Here is a 21,265-nt window from a genome sequence, read left to right as displayed (position 1 = left end):
TCCTTCCTTATTTCTTTTATATTCCATCCCACCTCCTTCATTCCTGACCCCCCCTCAAACATGGCTTTTAGATGATTAAAACACAACACAGAGTAATAGAGGTTTTTTTATTGCTATTGTTCACTCTCACATCGCCCGCTGGCACTGATTGCGTCTGTTTGAAAAATAGTCCACCAGGTTTTACTTCAGGGCGACATTATTCATCAGGTATTTGGTGACATTATAGGGAGACAGGAAAGAAAATGTTGGACAGATACAAAACACAAAGTATATCAGGATGATTGAGCCTCACAAAATACTACACAACGTAACAGTACTTCCCAGAGAAAAACATATTCATCAAATAAAATTTGTCCGGTGCCAACGCTTCCATTCAACATTATGTTGGTTCTAACGATGGAAACCATAATGGAAGGAGCTTCAGTTTTCCATTCATCTGTGAAAAATGTGCAGAAAAAAATTAGGAGTTTGTTGGAAAACCTGGAATGGTTAAGATTCTCTTCGCTCTCCATTAGGAGTGCTATAACCGCAGTTTGAATTGTCTGTACATTTAGAGCACTTTTATCACTGTGCTACATGGCGGTTCGGCTGTCATGACTGCAGTGCATCGTGGGTTTTTAATAATTTAAATGCATTCTTGTATTGCAGATATTTTGCTCTATTGCGGGGTTTTGCGGTATATAAAAATATTTAAATTTCCAATGTTTTCATTATTTTTGTGACAAAATAAGCATTTTCTAGCCTAAGAAGAAAAAAAAAACTGTTAAAAAAATGTGTAAAAAAAATAATTGAAAGACATTTTGTAACCCATACCCACACAACGGCCTCCCCCTGTTCACTTTGGTGATGGGTTAAAGGCAGAGGTCACATTTCGTGGTGTGCAGTGATGTTCTGTGTCACAATGACAAGTAGTTCACGTTCACACGTTCACATACAGGGTATTGCAAGAAATAACCTGTACGTACGGATAAATGAGATTTTAAAAAGTTTCATTACGTTTTTTGCCATATTTCACGTCCTACATTGCCTCCTAAAGGGTTCGTAAAGGGTTAATATATACGTAAATAATATAATAACGGGTCTCTACTTCATGGTTTTCGCTATCGTCTTGGAACCTCACTCCACAATAAACGAGGGACGTCTGTATATTTTATATATATATATATATATGATGTATGCAGATAGCCCCATCAGTTGTAATAGGTGCTGTGTAAAACACAGCAGTGTGTTGGAAGTGTAGTACCAAAAGCCTTCAGAGGGGGATATATATAAAACCTTCAGGTTTCTTCCTATTTTAGCCTAATGGCTGTCGTCCCTAACAAGCTCTTCACTTGTGTAAACCAGAATACACTGGAGCTTGTCATCTTCCTGTCCATCCCAACCTAACAACGTTCAATTTCGCCTCCGGCATTTATGGATGCATTGTCTTTTGAAGTTGACACCATAGAGATACTGTATGTATTTAGTTATACCATTCTACTCAGTTTATGAAAAGACCCTTACTGCTTGAATATTAAAAAAAAGAAAAAGACGCGCTTCATGAAATTGGCAGCTTCGCTGAAGGAAAAGGAAGCATTTGAAGGATGAAGACTGGGGTCAGATAGATGATAAATGCTGGTACTCTTTATTGTCACCACGTCTGGCTCGTGGCTCTCTGAGGTCAGAGATTTATAATAAAAGTTTCAGCCGGTGGTTTTTCTCTTTTTTATGGCTTGACTTTGAATAAACTTCAGCCTGAAGAATTCAATACTGCAGGATTTTAATGTGGCACTAACACACTCACACACACTCACACACACACACACAGAATCACCTGCAGGCAGCGCTATATAGTATATGTTGACAGATTGAGGAGGTGGAGCTTAAAACATCCACTCTGACCCTGGCAACAACATCATGGTGATACAGCAGCTTGAGTGTCAGTTTGTGTGTGTGTATATATGTGTGTGTTCAGATTGTGCGTGTGCAAGGCTGCACAAAGTGTTTACTTCCCGTGTATTTGTATTCACAGCGAGTCACAACAACAAGTACAACGACTCAAAATGACACTGAATAAAACAGAATGAGTCTTAGAACTAACTCTGTACTGTGTACTGCTTTGTGCAATTCTCTAGTCACATCCTGTAAGTACGAGGCAGCCATCTGTCCACCCAGCTCTGCCCGCCTCACTGCTGCTGCCGCTGCTGCTGCTGTTGCTGATCCTCTGCTGAGTCCAGCAGCAGATATCAGCAGTGTTTGTTTTTTCACATCGTTCTCTGAGCAGGTCTGAGCAAAAGAACTCACGGAATTACAGCAAATCTGTCGGAAACTAAATCTTAAACTTATTATTGTTATTTTTTATTGACAGTATATTGAAGGATACATTTTAGGTTAAAACAATTTTTAAATTAGTGGTGCAGGCAACCATAGCAACCAGCAACTATGTCTTATGACATAGGACACAGTCCATCAACTGTAGGATGTCACTCAGGGACTGGATCGGAGTCCACTATGTTCCAATTCCTTTATGTGAAGTTGGGACTTTACAACAATAACACATTGCTGATGGAACCTTGTCTTGATGTGTGGGTTCTAGTGAAAAAACCTGAGCTCTGGTGCAGGTTCGACAACGTACCAGGGCAGGTTTAACTGAAAATCACTACTGACTAGGTTCTGGCAGCTTTTGCCTGAGGTCAAACCTCCATTTGTGCACTTTCCATAAACTTTGCCAATTCCTCTGAGAGTAAGAGTAAACCTTACTTTGTCGAGTGTTATCTCCCCAGCATGTCCAGGTCTTTGTCAGGGTCTCATGTCATTGACATCTCCACAAACATATTGAGTGGGTGCCCCAGTAACCTCACATTGACTTAGTCAACAAGTTGAGGTTATTGGGGCTCTTGTTTGAGGTCCTCCTGACAACATCTCTGAGGCTGAGAAAAATTTCTAGAGGGCTGATGGAACATGGAATCTCAGGAGTCAATATAGAGAATACCATATTTTTCAGACTATAAGTCGCACTTTTATTCGTCCTTTGGCTGGGTTTGCAACTTATACTCAGGTACCTGGGGCTACTGGACCTGATGCCCTCATGGCTGCATGCAGACGTTCTATCAATAAAGATTAGGAACAAAACCAATGACAAATGGGAGCATTACCAAATTCTTGCGGGGTTTCGGCCTGACTTATTTGCACCAGTAAGAACCCAGCTCTACTATGACAGTACAAAGATTAAACAGCCTGTAGCGGCTCTTTCTGTTTTTGTAGTTGTTTTATTGTGTCACTATTGTTAGCAGCTGACACCATGCCTTAAAAATCTGTCCTATTCCACAGCCCTCAAACCATAGAACACCTGAATCCTACTGACAGGAGTCATAACACCGTGGCACATAGATATTAGTTTTAGTGCTTCTGATTCTCATTCTAAAGGGTTTCTGCTGAGGAACAAAAGTTATTCAGCTGTTTTTTGGAAATACAGATTTGTTTCTGGGGAAAAAAAAGGTTATTTATATATTAGGAAACACATTAAGGTGCCATTAGTCAGGCTTCATTTTTATACTTTTAGACAGAACCATTCAGGAGATTTGAGCCTTTTAATGGATTTCTCCCAACTGACAAGTATTTAAATCTAAATCCTCTCTCGTCTGGGTCGGTGGTTTGACAGTTTTTAACTCTGGCCTCCACAGCACTCAGAAAGACACACTGAAAATACAGCCAGAACTTGGCTAAGGAATATTCACTGTTACATTTTTAATGAACGATGTCAAAGGTTCAGGCCTGTAGAACAAACCTAAACTTGTTTTCATTCCTCACTGACGGTCAGGAGTTGTCTGGATTACTTTGATTACAGTATCTTAAATTCTAAAAATTGGGGTTATTGAGATGTTGCTGACCATGAAGCTGTAACCAGGGGTGGCTCGATCAAACTTTCATGTCTGGTACTAATATTGCACTAATATTGAGTATCTGCCAATACCTTCTAGTGTCCCTGTTTATCGTTGTTTTTTTGGATGATCAATCCTATAATTTTGACCAATATCGGACCAATCCTGAATATCAAGTCAAGCCATCCCTAATGTATATTATATTGAATAAACAGATATGATTAGCCAAAGAATGATGTGGCATGCATTGCTAACTTTCGCCACAGGATCACTACCGGGAAATATCTGTAGACAAGCCAACGATACAGTAAGGAGTTTACAGAAGAGTAGGTGTGAATATCTCCTTCTGTCAGATGACCAAACGACTAGTTACAGTGGTGATAATAGTTAGGTGGTAGTGTTGGAACTGAATGATTGAACCAAAACATTTCCAACTTCACGATTTCCTGGATCCTCTGCTAAGGGACACAGATGAAACAGTAGCGGCTGAAGGTGTCCCTTCATAAAGCGTCCACTCGTGCAGCTTTTCATCACTTTTATGTTGGACACAGAGTCAGAATGGGTCTCTGTACAACCAGGACAGGAGGCGGAAAATTCCATTTCTCCTTGAAAAGCCCTGCCTTCTATAATGTTCACATACGAATTGCTCAGCAGAAAATCCTGACTGTGTATAAACTGAAGTTATGATAATAAAACCTTGGCGATAGTGTTGTCAGGCTGCAGAAAGACGATAAGAGCTAACGTTTCCTCTGTTGTTTTTCTCTCCTCTCCCACTCTCTGTGACTCTGTATTTTCTCTCCTCTTGATCTTTTGCTCTCCTTCTGTCGTTTCCTGTGTCTTCTGCAGTCCACACCACTGCACCTGGCAGCAGGATACAACAGGGTGAGGATAGTTCAGCTGCTCCTACAGCACGGAGCAGATGTCCATGCCAAGGACAAGGGGTAGGTGCAAGTGAAGAAGAGCAAAATAGAGATGACGACAAATTCTGATTATTGGAAATGTTTCATCATCATGATCATAAGTCAAAATATGTGGTGACCAGTAGGTGTGTTTTTGTCCCTCCAGTGGTCTGGTGCCTCTACATAATGCCTGCTCGTATGGACACTATGAAGTTACAGAGCTTCTGCTAAAGGTAAAACTGAGGGCTGGGATATTAACACAGTCATTTTGACTTTATTTACAGACAAATAATTCATCAGTTTTACCCACTGATACATTTACTGTCTTTGATTAATTAATCATAATTAACCTTTTGCCAACTTTTTGTGATGTCTTGTGTGGACTTCTTTTTCTTTACTTACTTTAAGTAAGCGTTGAGCTAAAGTCAGCTAAAAACTGTAACAACATTTTCTGCTCTAATTTTGAGAAACTTTTATGTATTTTATTGTATTTTAATTTCCTCACTAATACCAATTTATTGTTGGGATATTTTTATGCTTTTTTATTTTTATTCTTGATGTTTTTGTAATTTTCAATTTTTAGCTACTTCTTTATTGTCTTAAATCTAGCTAATTCTAAAACTTTAGATGTATCTGAAGAGGTCCCCAACCCCCATTATGGACCATATGAATTTGTGAGTCTTTTTCTTGATCTTTTGTTTTTTGTTTTTCTTTTAGCATGGCGCCTGCGTCAACGCCATGGACCTGTGGCAGTTTACTCCGCTGCACGAGGCGGCGTCCAAGAACCGAGTGGAGGTCTGTTCCTTGCTGCTGAGCCACGGTGCCGACCCCACGCTGCTCAACTGCCACAGCAAGAGCTCAGTGGACATGGCTCCGACTCCTGAGCTGAAGGAGAGACTCACATGTGAGTGTGTCCTGTCACAGAGTCGACCTCAACCCAGCTAATTCATAAGAAACATCTGAATGACTCACGGTACTGAGTGAATGACTACATGGAAGGCTGTATATACACCTGTCAGGGTTTGACGCACTTGAACCATATTTGTGATAGTCTCCTTAAACTGAGTGCTGTTGTTTTCCCAAGCGGAAAAAAAGGACCTATGAGCGTGAAGTGAGTCAGATGCCAGTTTCTGATAACATGCAGATTTTACATGCATGGATTAACTGAGCACGGCAGCGTGAAGATTCCAGTACTGTCACTTCTGCAGTCTTTTATTTCACAAAAGAAGATAAGAAAAAAAAAATTCTTCAGCTTCAAACCACAAAAGCAAGCAGCAACAAACAGAACAATAAGGTATCTAGTACATACACGCTTCATTGAAAAACTAAATAATGCACCAAAATGTATTGACAACACTGACCCCTAGAGGGAGCTAAACTACTTATTGTTACATGTACCATAGTTTGGGAACCGCTGTTCTAAAAGAAAATTAAAAGAAAATAAAAAAATGTGTTCTAGTAGGTGAAAATGTGATTTTAATCATTAAAAATAAATAAAAAAATGTGTTCTAATAGGTGAAAATGTGATTTTAATCATTAACTCCAGTGTACATACATTAGACTGACTGAATAAATCAGTTCTGAAAACTATTTTTTTGCATTTCACTTTAGCAACCCTGATTTTAATTATTAATATATTAAATTAATTAAAAATAATCAAAGCTTGCTTTTGCTTCAAACAATATTTTCAAACAACTATTAGCTACAATATTTTAATAATAATACCTTTTTTTTCACCATCAGCAGAATATGACATTAAACACAAAGCACTTGTGTTTCAAAGTCACCTGACCTAGGAAAAGAAAAATATATATATTTCCAGGTCCATTTCCAAGATAAAACATCAGTTTCCTCACTCCAGCAAAAACCCTTCTGTCCATCCTACATTATTTAAATATTCTCTCGGCCTCAGTTGGAAATTCAGAAATCTTTGAAGGAATGTCCTTTTTTCAACTTCATACAGAATAAAAAACCTCTACTTGGGTTTGTCTGTTTTGTAAACAAGGACAACATATTCTTTCTGTGAACAGGATATTTGTCATTCACCTTATGATTGACACCAGGGTGGGTCGGGTATAGAATGGATTTCTAAAGGTATAGTGTGACATTTAAAAAATATATGTATTTTTTTTCTTTAGCAGTAAGGTTGCCAGGCAACTGAGTCCTCAGGGGCAGGAAATGCCTGCTAATATGTATGCAGTATATATAACACTGTTCACATAAAGGTTTTATCATGACTGGTATGATGATGACAGTCAGTTACTGCTTTGAAAAATGTCATTCATATCCAAGTTGAATAAACAATCACAACTTAGCAATATTATAAACATTAGCCAAAATGCTAAAACATACCGCAAGGAAAAGACTGAGCTTGCTTTGTGCTAGAAGTTACGATAAACCAAAATTTTAAAATAGCTAATGTCATGCTAGCCCCAAATTGTATTAGAAAAGTCACCAGGTTTTAAAGGAAGATTCAATATTTGTTCAAATTTAACTAAAATATATATTTTTTCAGTCCTAAGGTTGAGCTTTAATCACTTGATTCCACCCGTACTCAGACGACATTAAAATTTTTAAAAATAAAATGACAAGCTTATTCATCTAAATATCCAACATTTAAATCTAGAAACTTGTGTAAGGGTTGACTTCATGATTGAGTTCCGCACAAATTCAACTGTCCATGAATTAGAATACAAAGAGATATATTGAACACTGAAAATGTATTAAACAAAACATTAAACTAATACTGACATATACGTATATGCAATGGAGAAATAATAACAATATTAATAATAATATATTTCAGTTTTGCACAGGGAATAGATCAGGATTGTCTGAAGGTTTGATAAAAAGAAATTATGAAGTCTGTCTGATGACCTTTTGACCTACGCTCATGCTTATCTTCATGCTTCCTCAGATGAGTTCAAAGGTCATTCGCTGCTTCAAGCTGCCAGAGAGGCCGACGTGACCAAAGCCAAGAAGACGCTGGCGCTGGAGATCATCAACTTCAAACACCCCCACACACACGAGACTGCACTCGTAAGACACTCGTCCGTTACACACCATGATACACTGACACGTGTCCACGCAGGTAAATAATAAGGTCGATGTTCGTCTCTTGCAGCACTGCGCGGTAGCATCGCCTCACCCCAAGAGGAAACAGGTCACTGAGCTGCTGCTGAGGAAAGGAGCCAACGTTAATGAGAAGAACAAAGAGTGAGTGCTGCACTGTCTGATGTTTAACAAGGAGAGAATCACTGTCTGTGTTTGTCAGCAAACCAAATACTGTCAGGTTTTAGTTGCAGCTTCACAACCAATCATGATAACTGTCAAAGTGGGGCTGCGAGCCACAGCTTTTCTATGTCGGACATCTTACTGTTGTTCTTTAACAATTCTGAACATGTGCATGTGACTGTGTTGTCCCTGGATGGACAGATGTCTCATGGTCTTTGTCTGTTTTGGCCTGGTTTTACTCTAGTTTCATGACTCCTCTTCACGTGGCTGCAGAGCGAGCTCACAATGACATCATGGATGTTCTTCAGAAGCACGGAGCCAAGGTAAGATGTCACAGCCAGCACCGCCCTCGGCCACTACTGATGGACTAGATCATAATCCAAGGGTTTAACATCTACATCTACTAAACTCACTGCTACCTCTGCTGAAGTCAGCTTCATTTTGGTAGTGGTAATCCTCGTCCACATTTGGTCCGTGACAAACAAAACAAATGAACTGTTGAGCTTGACTGTCCACGACTGTTTGAAAAGTTCAGTGGAAGTACTGCCACAGTATTTGCATGTCATGAGTCCGTTATTATACTACAGTGTCTACTGCATTTATCACAGTATCACTGTATATTCTTTCTATGTATATTTATCCTATAATGAGTTTTTAACCTATATATATTATTTATATTTATCCTATAATGAGTTTTTAACCTACAAACCTGCTGCCAGTAACAAGAAATATAAATGATGTCTTGTCTTTGTGCATATCCAAATATTATGTAATGGAAACTATTATTAGATTATATTAAAAAATCATGGGACTCGGGAATCGAACCTCAAGCTCATTTGAATCTATACACATTAAGAAAAACAAAGCTAACTTAAATACTTCAAACCTGACCTTTGAACTTTTGAATATCACATAGTTCCCACAGACAGTTCTGAAAGAAAAAACAGTTTTGTGCCAAAACTTTGTCCGTGGGAATCGAGTCTGCTTCTCAGTGCTTCCACATTGGTCAGGTATTCATCAGTTGTGATGAAGTTAGCACTGACTCTAACAGGACCCCTGAGGTTTTCGCTGAATCATCAAATCATCATGACCTTAGCAGCAGGATCAGTTCTGACACTGAGGCACGTCTGGCACCTACACACTGACACCCGTTTGTAACACTGTTTAAAGGCAGAACTCTTTATGACTGCGCTGAGCTGACGGATGATTTATGAGGTCATTTGTTAGATGAGGCGAAAACAGATGTTGCAGCTTTTCAATTGATTTCCCCATAACATTATCTGCATCATGACATGAGGTGCAGCAAAAATCTCCATGTGAAAAATGTGCTGCTATCATTCACTCCAGTGGAAATGAGGTGTGAGGTTTTTTTATGCCCAACCATCTGCAAGGACTGGTTAGAGCTTTCACTGAAGTTTATGATCAGGAACTGGAAGATGGAGGTTTGTGGTGATGGGAAATAAAGAGGTTAGCAGTCAGAAAGTACAAACTAGTTTCATGGTTACGTCGCTATCTCCCAAGTTTAATAAGAAAGTGGTGTTCCATCATTCAGAGTACACAGTTAAAACCAATTTTGCACAGGAACTAACTGGAAATGGAATGAGGCGCTATACACCAGAGGTACACCATACATTGGATTGTACTACATTTGCTTTCTTTCATTTGTGTTGTTTTTTGGGGGACTTTTTGCCCTTTTTCTTCTGATGTTTTTCTGTTTATGATGTTACCACTGTGTTAGCGTAGGTGAGTGACACAGGTACTGATGTACAGTATGTGAGTCTGGACTTTTGGAGAAAATCGAGTTACGTTGGACTGTAGGAACGGAGCTCGGACATAAATCGAGGACCCTGTGCTTGGTTAAAGTGTTGAAGTTCTATTATTTTCTCCAGTGTGTTCTTTGTGTTCAATGGATCATCCATCAAATCTGACTCAAATCTGTGTACTCTGTTACCACTAAAATGCTCTCTTGGAAAAAAGAAAATACAAAATAGTTAGATTTATTGTATTAGTTATATTGGTAAAATCTTAATCCTTTTGCCTTATTCTGACCCCTCGTGGCATGCCCCCCACTTTGGGAACCTCTGCTATTACAACCACTGCTATTGTTACTACTACTAGGTGTCAATAACAATATAATCTGGCCCCTGCTGTTTATTTTTGTGTCCCTCCAATGACATGGTGCTGAGCAGCGGCCCCTCAGCTGAGCAGAGTAGAGACCCCCTGTCTGTGAACCATAAAAACTGTGTATGATGCAGGATTTTTGCGATACACACACTCAGAGAATCATTTTTATTATTTCAGAAATTGTCAAACATGAGTTTTTTCTTTTGTGTGTGTGTTTACAGGTGAACGCTCTGGACACACTGGGGCAGACGGCGCTGCACAGAGCCGCTATGGCCGGTCATCTTCAGACCTGCAGGCTGCTGCTGGGGTACGGAGCCGACGCCTCGCTGGTGTCTCTGCAGGGTTTCACTGCCGCTCAGATGGGAAATGAAGCTGTTCAGCAAATACTTAATGGTACAGAACCCAGTCTCTGTCTGTGTGTGTGTGTGTGTGTGTGTGTGTGTGTGGGCAGGTGGGTGGACCGGTGGTTTGTTGATGTGTGTGTGGTTGCTATGCAGTACCTGGCAACAGAGAATGAACAGGGTTTGTTGTGTTAAGGTCAGTATTGATCAATTTAGGAGGTACGATTTTCATCCAGGAAACTCCTTTTCTACATCGACACTAAAGATAGAGTTTCCTACTAACAGGGATTTTTTGACATCAAACAAAAACTGCAGTCCTTCGTAGTCAGTTAAAGTTCTAAAAACATGTCTGTAAATGTCACCGAAATCAGAAGGAATGGGTAATGGCAGTGAGATGGCAAGAAATAAAATTGGTTAAGAAAATAGTACAAATGTTTCTGAAAGAATGAAGAGTGAAAAAGGGCTTTGAGCTAACATAGCTAGTAATTGAACATATTAGCTGACAAGTTCTGCGTAAACATGACAAACATATATCTAAAACCAATTCTATAAAACAATTTTATCTAAGAACTAAATCAAACCTATAAAATGTTTCATTTCGCTGAGAGAAAAAAGTCTTTTTTAGACTTTAATCATTTCAATGCTCAAGGATTGAATAACCCTATAGAATAAAACTCTTAACCACTCAAGGCTTGGATAATGATATAATGATATTGAAGTTTAATGTGTCTCATCATTCTTCAGTTATTAAAAACAGACACCTTTGAAACTGTACCAGTTGTCTCAGAACTTTTTGACTCTGTTATTTTAGTGCAACTTAAAAGAAATAGCTCATGTCATTTTATACTAAAGCTCACCTGAACTAATCTCTGATTATACTCTGATGGGTTTTTGTCTTGCAGAGAACGTTCCGGTGAGAAACTCTGACGTGGACTACAGACTCTTAGAAGCAGCCAAAGCTGGAGACCTGGACACTGTCAAGGTGAGGAGCGTGTGTCTCTTTACTTCCTCTTTAGATTAGGTTTCCACAGTCTGGTGCTGAAAATGGAGCTGGGATGACGATTGTATGAAAGTTCATTTTCATTCTCGCTCCACAGTCGAATCATTTGTTTTACTGTTAAATCAAACAGCTTCACAGCCTCCAGGCTCAGCACATGTGTTTGAACCATTCTTCTGTGGTCACCTATGTGACACCACAGTAAACAAGTTCCAGACCTGATGGAACACCAAAGGTCACTGTGCACTGCCTAAGGTCAGCAGGTCAGAGACCACTCTTCAGGTGCGCCGATAGGGAGTTTAGGCCTCATGAAAAGAATTTTTACTCGGCATATGACACAGGCTGGTGAAAAACTTTTATGGTATTGAGATTTTTTTTTTTTTTTTGGGTGAAAAACTTTTATGGTATTAAGATTTTTTTTTTTTAGTGTCAGATTTTAGCAACAGGAAACATGTGTTGGATTGACTTCACTTACACTACAGGCCAAAAGTTTGAAATTAACATCAAATTTGTTTTTTCTTGCTTCGATTTCACTTTCTCTAAAGTACCTAATAGCACAGCAACACACACAACACTCTCGGAATACAAATATATTCCGATAAGTGATTCTTTATCTAATAATCCTGGTTAATTTACTGCAAAGTATATCAATGAAATTGTGATGTATTTGTTCAAACTTTTGGCCTGTGTTGAGGATATTTACTCTCGTAAATAGTTCCTTCTGTGATTGTACTTATTCTAATTAAGATAATCAGTCAGAAATAGACAGTTCACATGAGTCAAGTTTGTTTTTCCTGGTAATAAGATGACATCACTTCTCCACACAACCATCTTCGATCAAAGTATAACTGGGAACACACATGAAGAGGCCGCGGCCTGATTTTCATCTGTGTTTATGTTTATATCTGTCATCTGCAGCCATTTGTTCACAGGAAGCGGTAATGGTTTTTTAATCGCCTCATTAATGTGTGAGTGTTTCTCAGTCGAGTGAAATATGTGAGAAACTATGGCAGCTCTGTAATTAAATATGGAGATAAATTTGTTGTGCAGTAAGCCTGTAAAAACTAATTGTTTAGACAGAAGTAGTGACAATAAATATGAAGAAAAGCTCTAAGACTTTAGAAAGAAAAAGACCTTTGTTCACAATTATTTCTAATCAGTTTATCATTACCTTTGCTGCACTGTTAGTATAAAGGTCTAAGACGTGGTCGTTAGTTTGACCCCCCACCCTGATGTTTGGGATTTGTATCTTGACTCTGACATGCATTCTGACTTGACCTTTTTTTTTTTATGTATTTGCAATTTATAAATTAAAAGAATGCTAGAAGTTTGAGGGCATCCTTTAGGGGATGCACAAAAAGTTTGGTATTTATGAGAAATGGTCAGTTTAATTTCAGGAATGTCAAATTAGAGGAGAAACCCTAGATCATCAACCATCAACTTGTGTCCTGCAGATCCAATCCAGTCCACCAACCTGTCATTGGATTCCAAAATAAACATCAAATAATCATCAACCATCAACTTGTGTCCTGCAGACCGAATCCAGTCCACCAACCTGTCATTGGATTCCAAAATAAACATCAAATAATAATTTTACATGTGATCTTTATTTCATTTTATTTAAGTGTCCAGTCCCTAAGGTCAATTCTGACAAATTAAGTTGGTGACCTCTGGCCTATAATGACCTTTGGGGTTTTCAATAAAAAACAAAACAAAAACAAAAACAAAAAAAACCCTAAACCATAACATGAACCAACCCGCTTTACCACTGACATAGCAAAAACAGCTTTTAAAGCTAAAACTGTTGAGCTAAAAGAGGCCAAAGGCTAAGTTACTGAGACATTTTCTGTAAGTTAAATTTCCATGCTTTCCTTTAACAAACAACTGAATCCTTGAATGTTCTCGTCCCTGTCTCTGTAGGTAAGATAAAGAAACTTCACACCATCTCACTTTTCAGAAGCAGCAGCTGTTTCTAAATCCATCATTGTGTTTATCTCAGTTCGCACAGATGACAGAGTTCAGGCCTTTTTTTTCTTCCTCTTCTGTAAATCCATTTCTCTGGGAGAAATTGCGGCTGAGATGAGAGATACTGGCCGTAGACTGAGCCGTGTTCCTCCTCTTAGATGTTTTCTCTTTTACTTCTTAGTAAAAATAAGTTTCCTGTGAGTAGTTGGGAAGAAAATTGCTCCTCCATCTCCGGGCGGTGCTTGAATCAAGCTGTAATTGAGTCTGAAATAAGAAGAATTGGGCCGTTGTGTGGACCACAGATGTCGACCTCAGTCCAGACCTTCATTTATTAAGATTTTTTTTTTTGTCTGGCCAACTTTTCCGTGATATATTTCTCGACAGCACAGCTCATCTCTTTGTCTACGTCCTAATATGACGTCATATTTAGAAGAGCCTCATCAAGATCAAGCCTAAAAATGATGGGATTTGAAGTGGGTTTTTTTCTGTTTCTCCTTAGTCGCTGTGCACGGCTCAGAATGTGAACTGCAGAGACCTGGAGGGGCGTCACTCTACCCCCCTTCACTTTGCTGCTGGATACAACAGAGTGTCAGTGGTGGAGTATCTCCTGCATCACGGGGCCGACGTGCACGCCAAGGACAAAGGGTGAGAGACCACAAATTTATGGCGCCACGCACACTTTATTTCAATAGAATCTTTAATTACAACTGTAAAGAAGTATAGTTACGTTACCAAGGATCAGTTAAAGGGCTGGGCTTGGTTTGAGTGGGTTGCCTTTTAGAATCTCAGACTCTCAAACTAACATAGTACTATGAAAAACACAGGGATCATTTTTTGCCAATCACAGTACAAACTGATGTGACAGAAAGTAGAGTTAGCTGAACCCAGGTCTAGCATAATTAGCCAAAAAGCTTCTTTAACAAAACTTAAAAAAGGGTAACTGTGGGCTATAGTACTTTGGGTACTGTGATAATGTATTACAGTTATTCTGACCCTTGATAAATGAATTGAATTCTACAAAAGAATGGCAGGCAAGAAAATAGTAAACATTTTTTAAAAGATGAATTAAAAAACATTAGATCAAAGTTAGCGTAAAAGGCTAATTTAAATATACAGAGACATCCAAATTATTACTAAAGAAGTATTTTGTAGTAAGAAAAAAGTATAGTTGTGCTAATGGTTGAGGAAGTAGATTCCCAACTAAAGGTTTTAGCTTAAAATATCTACAGCTAAAAAACAAGGAAATAATTATATGTAGATAGTTAAATTGTTTTACAAATGTCTTAATGACAGGAATGAAACGTCTTAGATTAAAACAATATAAAATACATAGAAATCAATTTTTCAAGTTTTCACTGTTTATTCTGATATTTTACTTTTCAACGATGTCTTGTGTTTCCAGTGGTCTGGTTCCGCTCCACAACGCCTGTTCGTACGGTCACTATGAGGTGGCAGAGCTGCTGGTCAGACACGGCGCCTCGGTCAACGTAGCCGACCTGTGGAAGTTCACTCCGCTGCATGAAGCTGCCGCCAAGGGCAAATACGAAATCTGCAAACTGCTGCTAAAGGTAGTGTTTTTTGTCAAACATTTGTCAAATTTACCACAACAGGATCAGCTCCATGAACCCTGCAGCTCAGTGTTAAACTGTATGGCTTTCAGAATGGCTTCTTTGATTCACAGTGGGTTCTAGAAACTTTTAGAAACACACTATCCTCATTATAAGTACAGATTGTGATTTTGACTTGTTGATGTTAAATCTGCACTCAATGTGTTGTTCTGTCACTAATGTGAAAAAAAAAAAACGTATCTCACTTGGTGTGAAGCAAAGAAATCACAGCCAGAGCATTTAATCAGGAATAACAAATATCAGAAATAAACTCTCACTCACACTTCATCTAAATGTATTCTTTAACCCTGTGACTTTCACAATCCTAATGTGTGTGTGTGTGTGTGTGTGTGTGTGTGTCACATACAGCATCAGATAAAAATACATCACCACTGTGCTGTTGCCATCTGAAGCAGCATGAATTAATGTGGATTGAAACCAACTCACATAATGGACAACATTAGCATATCAGCACATTGTATATATATATATATATATATATATATATATATACATATATATATATATATATATATATATATATATATATATATATATATATATATATATACATATACATATATACATATATATATACACACACACATAAACAGCCCAAGTTAACTTGAAGCTAATTAAGTTAAGTCAGGGGATAATAAAGAGTAGCTTTTATAAGTAAATTGGCTAAAGAATATAGCAAAGACAGCTATTAGTTAGCTGTGCAGTCCGCGGGCCACAACAATTCCCTATTTCAGCGACATAATCTCAATGAGAAGGCAATCAGACTATGTCTACCAGGGTTGACCGTTTAAGCTGCTCACATGCAAATGTCATTTATATATTTGTATCCGACGGTCAAACATGCAGTGACATGGCACTAATGCTGCCGCCGCCTCTGGGTCCTCCAGTGATTTCTCTTAGGGCAGCCAGTATGAGCTGCAGTAGTAAGGACTGAAGAGGCTGTGACCTTGCTCCAGAAAAAAAAGCCAACAGAAAAACAAAAATCCATGCAGACACATATTTTAGTTTCTACTCAAACTCTGCTAAAGAAATCAAGTAGCCCACAGTGTGACCCTCGTTATGCAGTGCAGCTGCTGCTTGGTATTTATAGTTTAAACACATAGTGTTGACCACACTTCCGCATGTCAGACAGACTCGGCGGCACCATATACTGTGCATATTTAACACTAAATTAAAAGTGAAACTTCCCATCGACTATGGTTTTTGTGATGTAGCCTAGACCTGAATGACTTAGCACCAAAGTAGGACTATAAATAAAACAATTACAGCGCAACATTAAAACAGTTATCTTCACTGTAGAGTGTGAAGTGCAACAATGTGGTAGTTTGACGTGTCATTGACTTTGGCCAGGATCAGGCTAATGTTGGTCCAGAGTAGCAGACTTGACTATCTGTAGTTTCCTTGGCTACTCGTGTATTAACAACAGGTACTTCAAAAATGTGCCGACGTCACTTCTTAAACTCCTTGTTAGCTCTGAGATCTCGGTTTGACTTTGCTCCTTGTGATCTGTTGTGATCCTGGCTGCTGGGCGTGTCATCTGCATTTGAATAAAGCTGATACTTTAGTTTCTCCGGTCCAGACACCGACTGATCTGACCGTTTCATCTCCTTCAGTCACACGCCTGTAGGCACGGGTTAAAAACACAGACAGGTGATGAATCTGTGTGTGAGTTGGAGTTTTAGATAAACCCTGTCCTCATTTGTCCCTTTAACACGTTGAGAAACACAAACAGGAAACAGTGTTTCCCCACACGCTTGTGTTAATCTGCCATGTCCTGGGGATCCATGTGTTCTTTTGTTTTTGTAGAAACTAATCCAGGGTCCAGCAGTAGGTCTTTGCTTTGTTCGGTTTCATCAGTTCTTTCTCTCGCTCTCCTCTTTCCTTCATTTTCTGGGATTGTGCAAAGAATAAAACACTTCTGCTCTCTGCTCTGGCAGATGGTGGGAACAACAAAAGGCCTGTTAGCAGGTCCGTTGTTTGTAAAGAAGTGAAATGTTTTTTCATTGTGAAAACAGGGTTTGAAAAAGGTGTTTGACTGGAACTTAAACATGACAATGTTCTCTTTGTAGAAGCTTCTATTGAAGCACTAAATGTTTTTTATATTTTGACATGACTTTGAATAGACTGTAAAACATTTATTTTGATTATAATTAAAAATGAGTTGTGCACAGTTTTAGTATCCAATGCTATAACTCAGGGTCACCAAGGGTCAACAACAATTTATGTCGGAGGGCCAGTTTTTCTGGACAAACACCTTGGTGGCCAGACACTCAAATAATATAAAATTGTGGTAGAATTCCATTTTTGTCCAGTATTAGTATTTGGTTATTTTGGCATTGATCCACGTGACGTCAGTTGATGATCACTGCTATTGACACTACAGTGTGCAGGATGAGATGTGTTTCACAAGATTCAAATCACAGAGGGTAAGTGTGTGTCATTTGCACATTGGAAACAAAATGTTTTTTTTAAGGTTTGTTTCAACTTATTAGTCGTAATACTTTAGCAACACAGTAGCCACAGTGTTTTACAGTGCAGGGGAACACGCTGCAGCAAACTAGCTTAGCATGTGACCGGTTAACTGTACAAATGACTTCTACACACTAAGGATGAAGGTGTTGTTTGCTTGCTAATGGCAGAATTCTGAACTAGCGTCACCTTCAAATATGACTGATGTGCAACAATGAGAGCTTAGAGCGACATCTGCTGGACTGGAGTAATAATTAATGAGGGTGAGGGTGGATTAATGAGTCAAACCGGGCTTTAATTCTTCAAATTAAGTTTCTCCTGCTCAGACGAACGTTAGAACTTTTAAAGAAATATTTAAAAAAATGACAGAAAGCAGTAAAGCATTGAAAGTATTAATGTTGTGGCTTTAAGTTATTAGGCCCTGGAGAAATGGTTTAAAATGATTTGGAATCCTATTACTAATGGTTCCGTGTGAGCAGCAGTAAAACCACTTACCACCGTGAGGACGTGAAGAAACCAACATTTATTTATATGTAAATGTCCCTCAATTATTTCCACCCCTGATTTCGTCCTGTGTGGTGAATAAATTGCAGTGGGAATTTGATTTTCCCAGCAGCCGGGAGATAAAAAAAAAAATAAATGAATAAGTTAGACTGAAAAGCCATAGCATAGATAGGTTTAGGAAATGTCTCTTTACAGCGTTACGAGACTTCCAACAGACGTTTCCAGGCCAGTGGTGGACGCCCTGGAGAAAAGTCCCTCAACTTCTTTTTTTTAATGAGCAGATTTCAGGAGTTACAAAGAAATGACATGTCGGGTCTTGACCGAGGAGACAGATGAGCAGTGAAAGTGTCTCCAGGGTATTTGGTGTTTTCCACTTCAGTGGGTGTCCTCACCTCTTCTTTTGTCTCATACTTTCTCCTTCTTCCCTCTGGTGAATTACCTTCATCCTTGTCTGAACTCATCACATGTTGTCTTCAAACTTTTTTTCATTAACAAGAAAGGAATGGCGGGTTAATATTTGTCCTAAGCTGAAGATTTAATGATGTCTCTGACTGACATTTAAGGAGTTGTTAATGTTTCTTCTCTGTCAAATATCAGAGAAGATTCTTCACACTGATGTGTTTGTTCTTTCCTGCAGCATGGAGCCGATCCGACCAAGAAGAACAGAGACGGGAACACGCCTCTAGACCTGGTGAAGGACGGGGACACGGATATCCAGGATCTTCTCAGAGGCGACGCTGCCCTGCTTGACGCTGCCAAGAAGGGCTGTTTGGCCCGGGTGCAGAAGTTATGCAGCCCAGACAACATCAACTGTCGGGACACGCAGGGACGAAACTCAACTCCGCTGCACTTGGCAGGTAATTCAACCGGAGACGGAGTCATTCCAGCCCAGGCCTGATTTGTACTTGAGTCCCTACAGACTGGACTGAACCTCCCAGACCTCTGTGGTTATGTGCAGCCCACTTTGCAGAAACGTTTAAACTCAGTATGAAGCCTGAGTGTTTTTAACCAATTTTTTTTTTTGACGTCCACAAGATTGAAGTGACTTTGGCCGGTCTATGTGTGCGCTGCCATTCACTCAGGCTCTGTGGTCTTAGTTAAGGTCGACCTCTGGAGATGTTGGCTTAGTGCAGAGCCAAGAACAAGGCATCAAACACGTCTGGGCAGCGTAGTGAGTCAGGGAGGGCAACATCACACCGTTCAAAGACATGAGTCAGAGCCACTTCAGCCATTCAGTCATCACTGTTTTTAATCACACTGTTACAGTAATGAATTTCATTAGCTTTAACAGGCACATCACCAAACATCTGAAAATACAAGGTGCAGTTTTTGACCAGTGTTTCACTGACTTCATTCATAATTTCTGCTTTCTGTTCATTCATTAGTCAGTTTTTTCATATACAAATATATTCTGCACATATGACTCATCGTTTATCCTCGGATATTTCAGTCCTGGTTAATTGTCATTCCATGCAGCAGCCATAATCTCTCATTTCCACATAGTGTAACTTGCATCATAAAAAAAGTGAAGGAGTAAATAAGGAGACAAAGCAGGAGAGGAACAGCACTGAAGTAAAAGTGTGTGTTAAAAAATAGAGTCAATTAAAAAGGAAAGCCCTCAGGGGAGAGTTCACACTGAGAAGACCATTCATAGAAAGAGAGACCACTGCGTTGTTCCTCTCCTGTCTCATTGGTCCTTTCCTGGAGGGGAAACTTGTCCTTTTGTCATCGTCAGTTTGTTCCGTGTTCCTTGGACTCTTGACTGTGGACATGAGTGGATCGTGTCTGTTTTAATTACAGCACGCTCTGCAGCCAGACAGACATGAAGGTGTATGAACGCCTCTGTTTTTATTTCACACACATTCATTCTGTGCATTGATGAATGGTGGTGAAGATGAGAAGATGCTGCAGATGTAGTCCGACCTTCTCTCTGTCTCCTTCATTCCTCCTTCCTCTTCTTCCTCGTCTGTTATCAGAATATATTGCTGTTTCTCTCTCTCTCTCACTCTCTCTCTCTCTGTCTCTCTCTCTCTCTCCCTGTTTAACAGCCTGTTTTTATTTGAATCCTGTCGTGTTCTCCTAACTTTACGACCTGTTCTCTGTTTCTGTAGCTGGATACAACAACCTGGAGGTGGCAGAGTATCTGCTGGAACATGGAGCCGATGTGAATGCACAGGACAAAGGAGGGCTGATACCTCTACACAACGCTGCTTCATACGGGGTAACACACACACACCCAAAGACAAGCATGTTCTCTTTTTATATGGTAATGAGTAGGAGTGTGTATTGGCAAGAATCTGGCGATACGATACATGTCGCAATACAGACACAACGATACAATATAATGCGATACTATGGGCACTACGTTGTGTTGAATTTCTTTTTAAGAATTTGTCACACAATGTTGGCACATGCTTAACATTAGCTTACTAAAATTGGAACAGAGGGATGTGCAGTTGTAATTTTTTCTGGTTGTGATTTTTTCATGTACACCATAAAAGTTCCTCTTGGGCAGGCACAAAGGCATTGATGGTCATCTACCTAAATGGTGGTAGAGATGATGGAGGAGATGTTTTTTACACATACACAGAGACATCACTAGTCATATTATTAGTTCTAATTTCCAGAATCGTTGTTTGTTTATTTGCACATGGGGTACAGTTCAGCTCAGGTGCGTCTTGTTTTACGGTTCTACTTCTCTGTGCTGCGTTACACCGGTTCTGCTTCAGAAAGTTTGTTCTTAAACTTAAACGTGACCTTTTTGTAAAAAGGTCCCCAAATTCAAATGGAAAACTCGGCCTCAGATGATTAATTCCTGGGGAAAATCTTAAGACTGGGGGGAAATGTTGGCATTTCACTTTATGGAAGGTGTCCAGGGTTTTTTGTTTTTTACATCAAAATTCATGAGGAAAGAACAGGTGCATTTTTCCCTGGTCACAACATTTTGTTCAGAATTTATGAACAAAGGGTGGCTCCCTAGACAGAGTGATGTTTGTGTTTGTTTCTTTGTTGTCTCCTGATTGTGGATTTGAAAATAGACTGATTAGTTCCATCTTTTCTACACTAAGTCGGATGATTAAATTCATCAGTTACTGTTATTGACGTTTTCCTGCTTCTCTGAACAGGAGCATGTGAATTTTAATGTTTTATTTCTGTGTTGTCTCACTGTCAACCTGCTGCTGTTATGGAATAGAGAGTCAAACACCGCTTTTAATGAAAACTTAATGAGCTCCACACTGTGGGG

At 39.3% G+C, this 21,265-nt stretch overlaps 1 protein-coding gene across 2 annotated transcripts in view; it reads left to right on the top strand.

The window, feature by feature from the left end:
* The window catches only part of LOC103389484 (tankyrase-1-like), an 83,557-nt gene that overhangs the window by 51,128 nt on the left and 11,164 nt on the right, over window positions 1-21,265 (top strand). For both annotated transcript variants that reach the window (XM_008324902.3, XM_025062706.1), the window contains 12 exons: window positions 4,707-4,801; window positions 4,926-4,992; window positions 5,477-5,663; window positions 7,677-7,798; window positions 7,884-7,975; window positions 8,238-8,316; window positions 10,339-10,510; window positions 11,361-11,440; window positions 13,920-14,065; window positions 14,823-14,988; window positions 18,659-18,878; window positions 20,133-20,242. In XM_008324902.3, coding sequence (XP_008323124.1) covers window positions 4,707-4,801; window positions 4,926-4,992; window positions 5,477-5,663; window positions 7,677-7,798; window positions 7,884-7,975; window positions 8,238-8,316; window positions 10,339-10,510; window positions 11,361-11,440; window positions 13,920-14,065; window positions 14,823-14,988; window positions 18,659-18,878; window positions 20,133-20,242 — 1,536 coding nt within the window. The remainder of the gene's footprint in view (window positions 1-4,706; window positions 4,802-4,925; window positions 4,993-5,476; window positions 5,664-7,676; window positions 7,799-7,883; window positions 7,976-8,237; window positions 8,317-10,338; window positions 10,511-11,360; window positions 11,441-13,919; window positions 14,066-14,822; window positions 14,989-18,658; window positions 18,879-20,132; window positions 20,243-21,265) is intronic.

The sequence above is a fragment of the Cynoglossus semilaevis genome, chromosome 14 (assembly GCF_000523025.1).
Source record: "Cynoglossus semilaevis isolate Cse_v1.0 chromosome 14, Cse_v1.0, whole genome shotgun sequence".
Classification (NCBI taxonomy): Eukaryota; Metazoa; Chordata; class Actinopteri; order Pleuronectiformes; family Cynoglossidae; genus Cynoglossus; species Cynoglossus semilaevis.
Note: the sequence above shows the minus strand (reverse complement) of the source record. Positions and strands in the feature narration are given on the sequence as shown.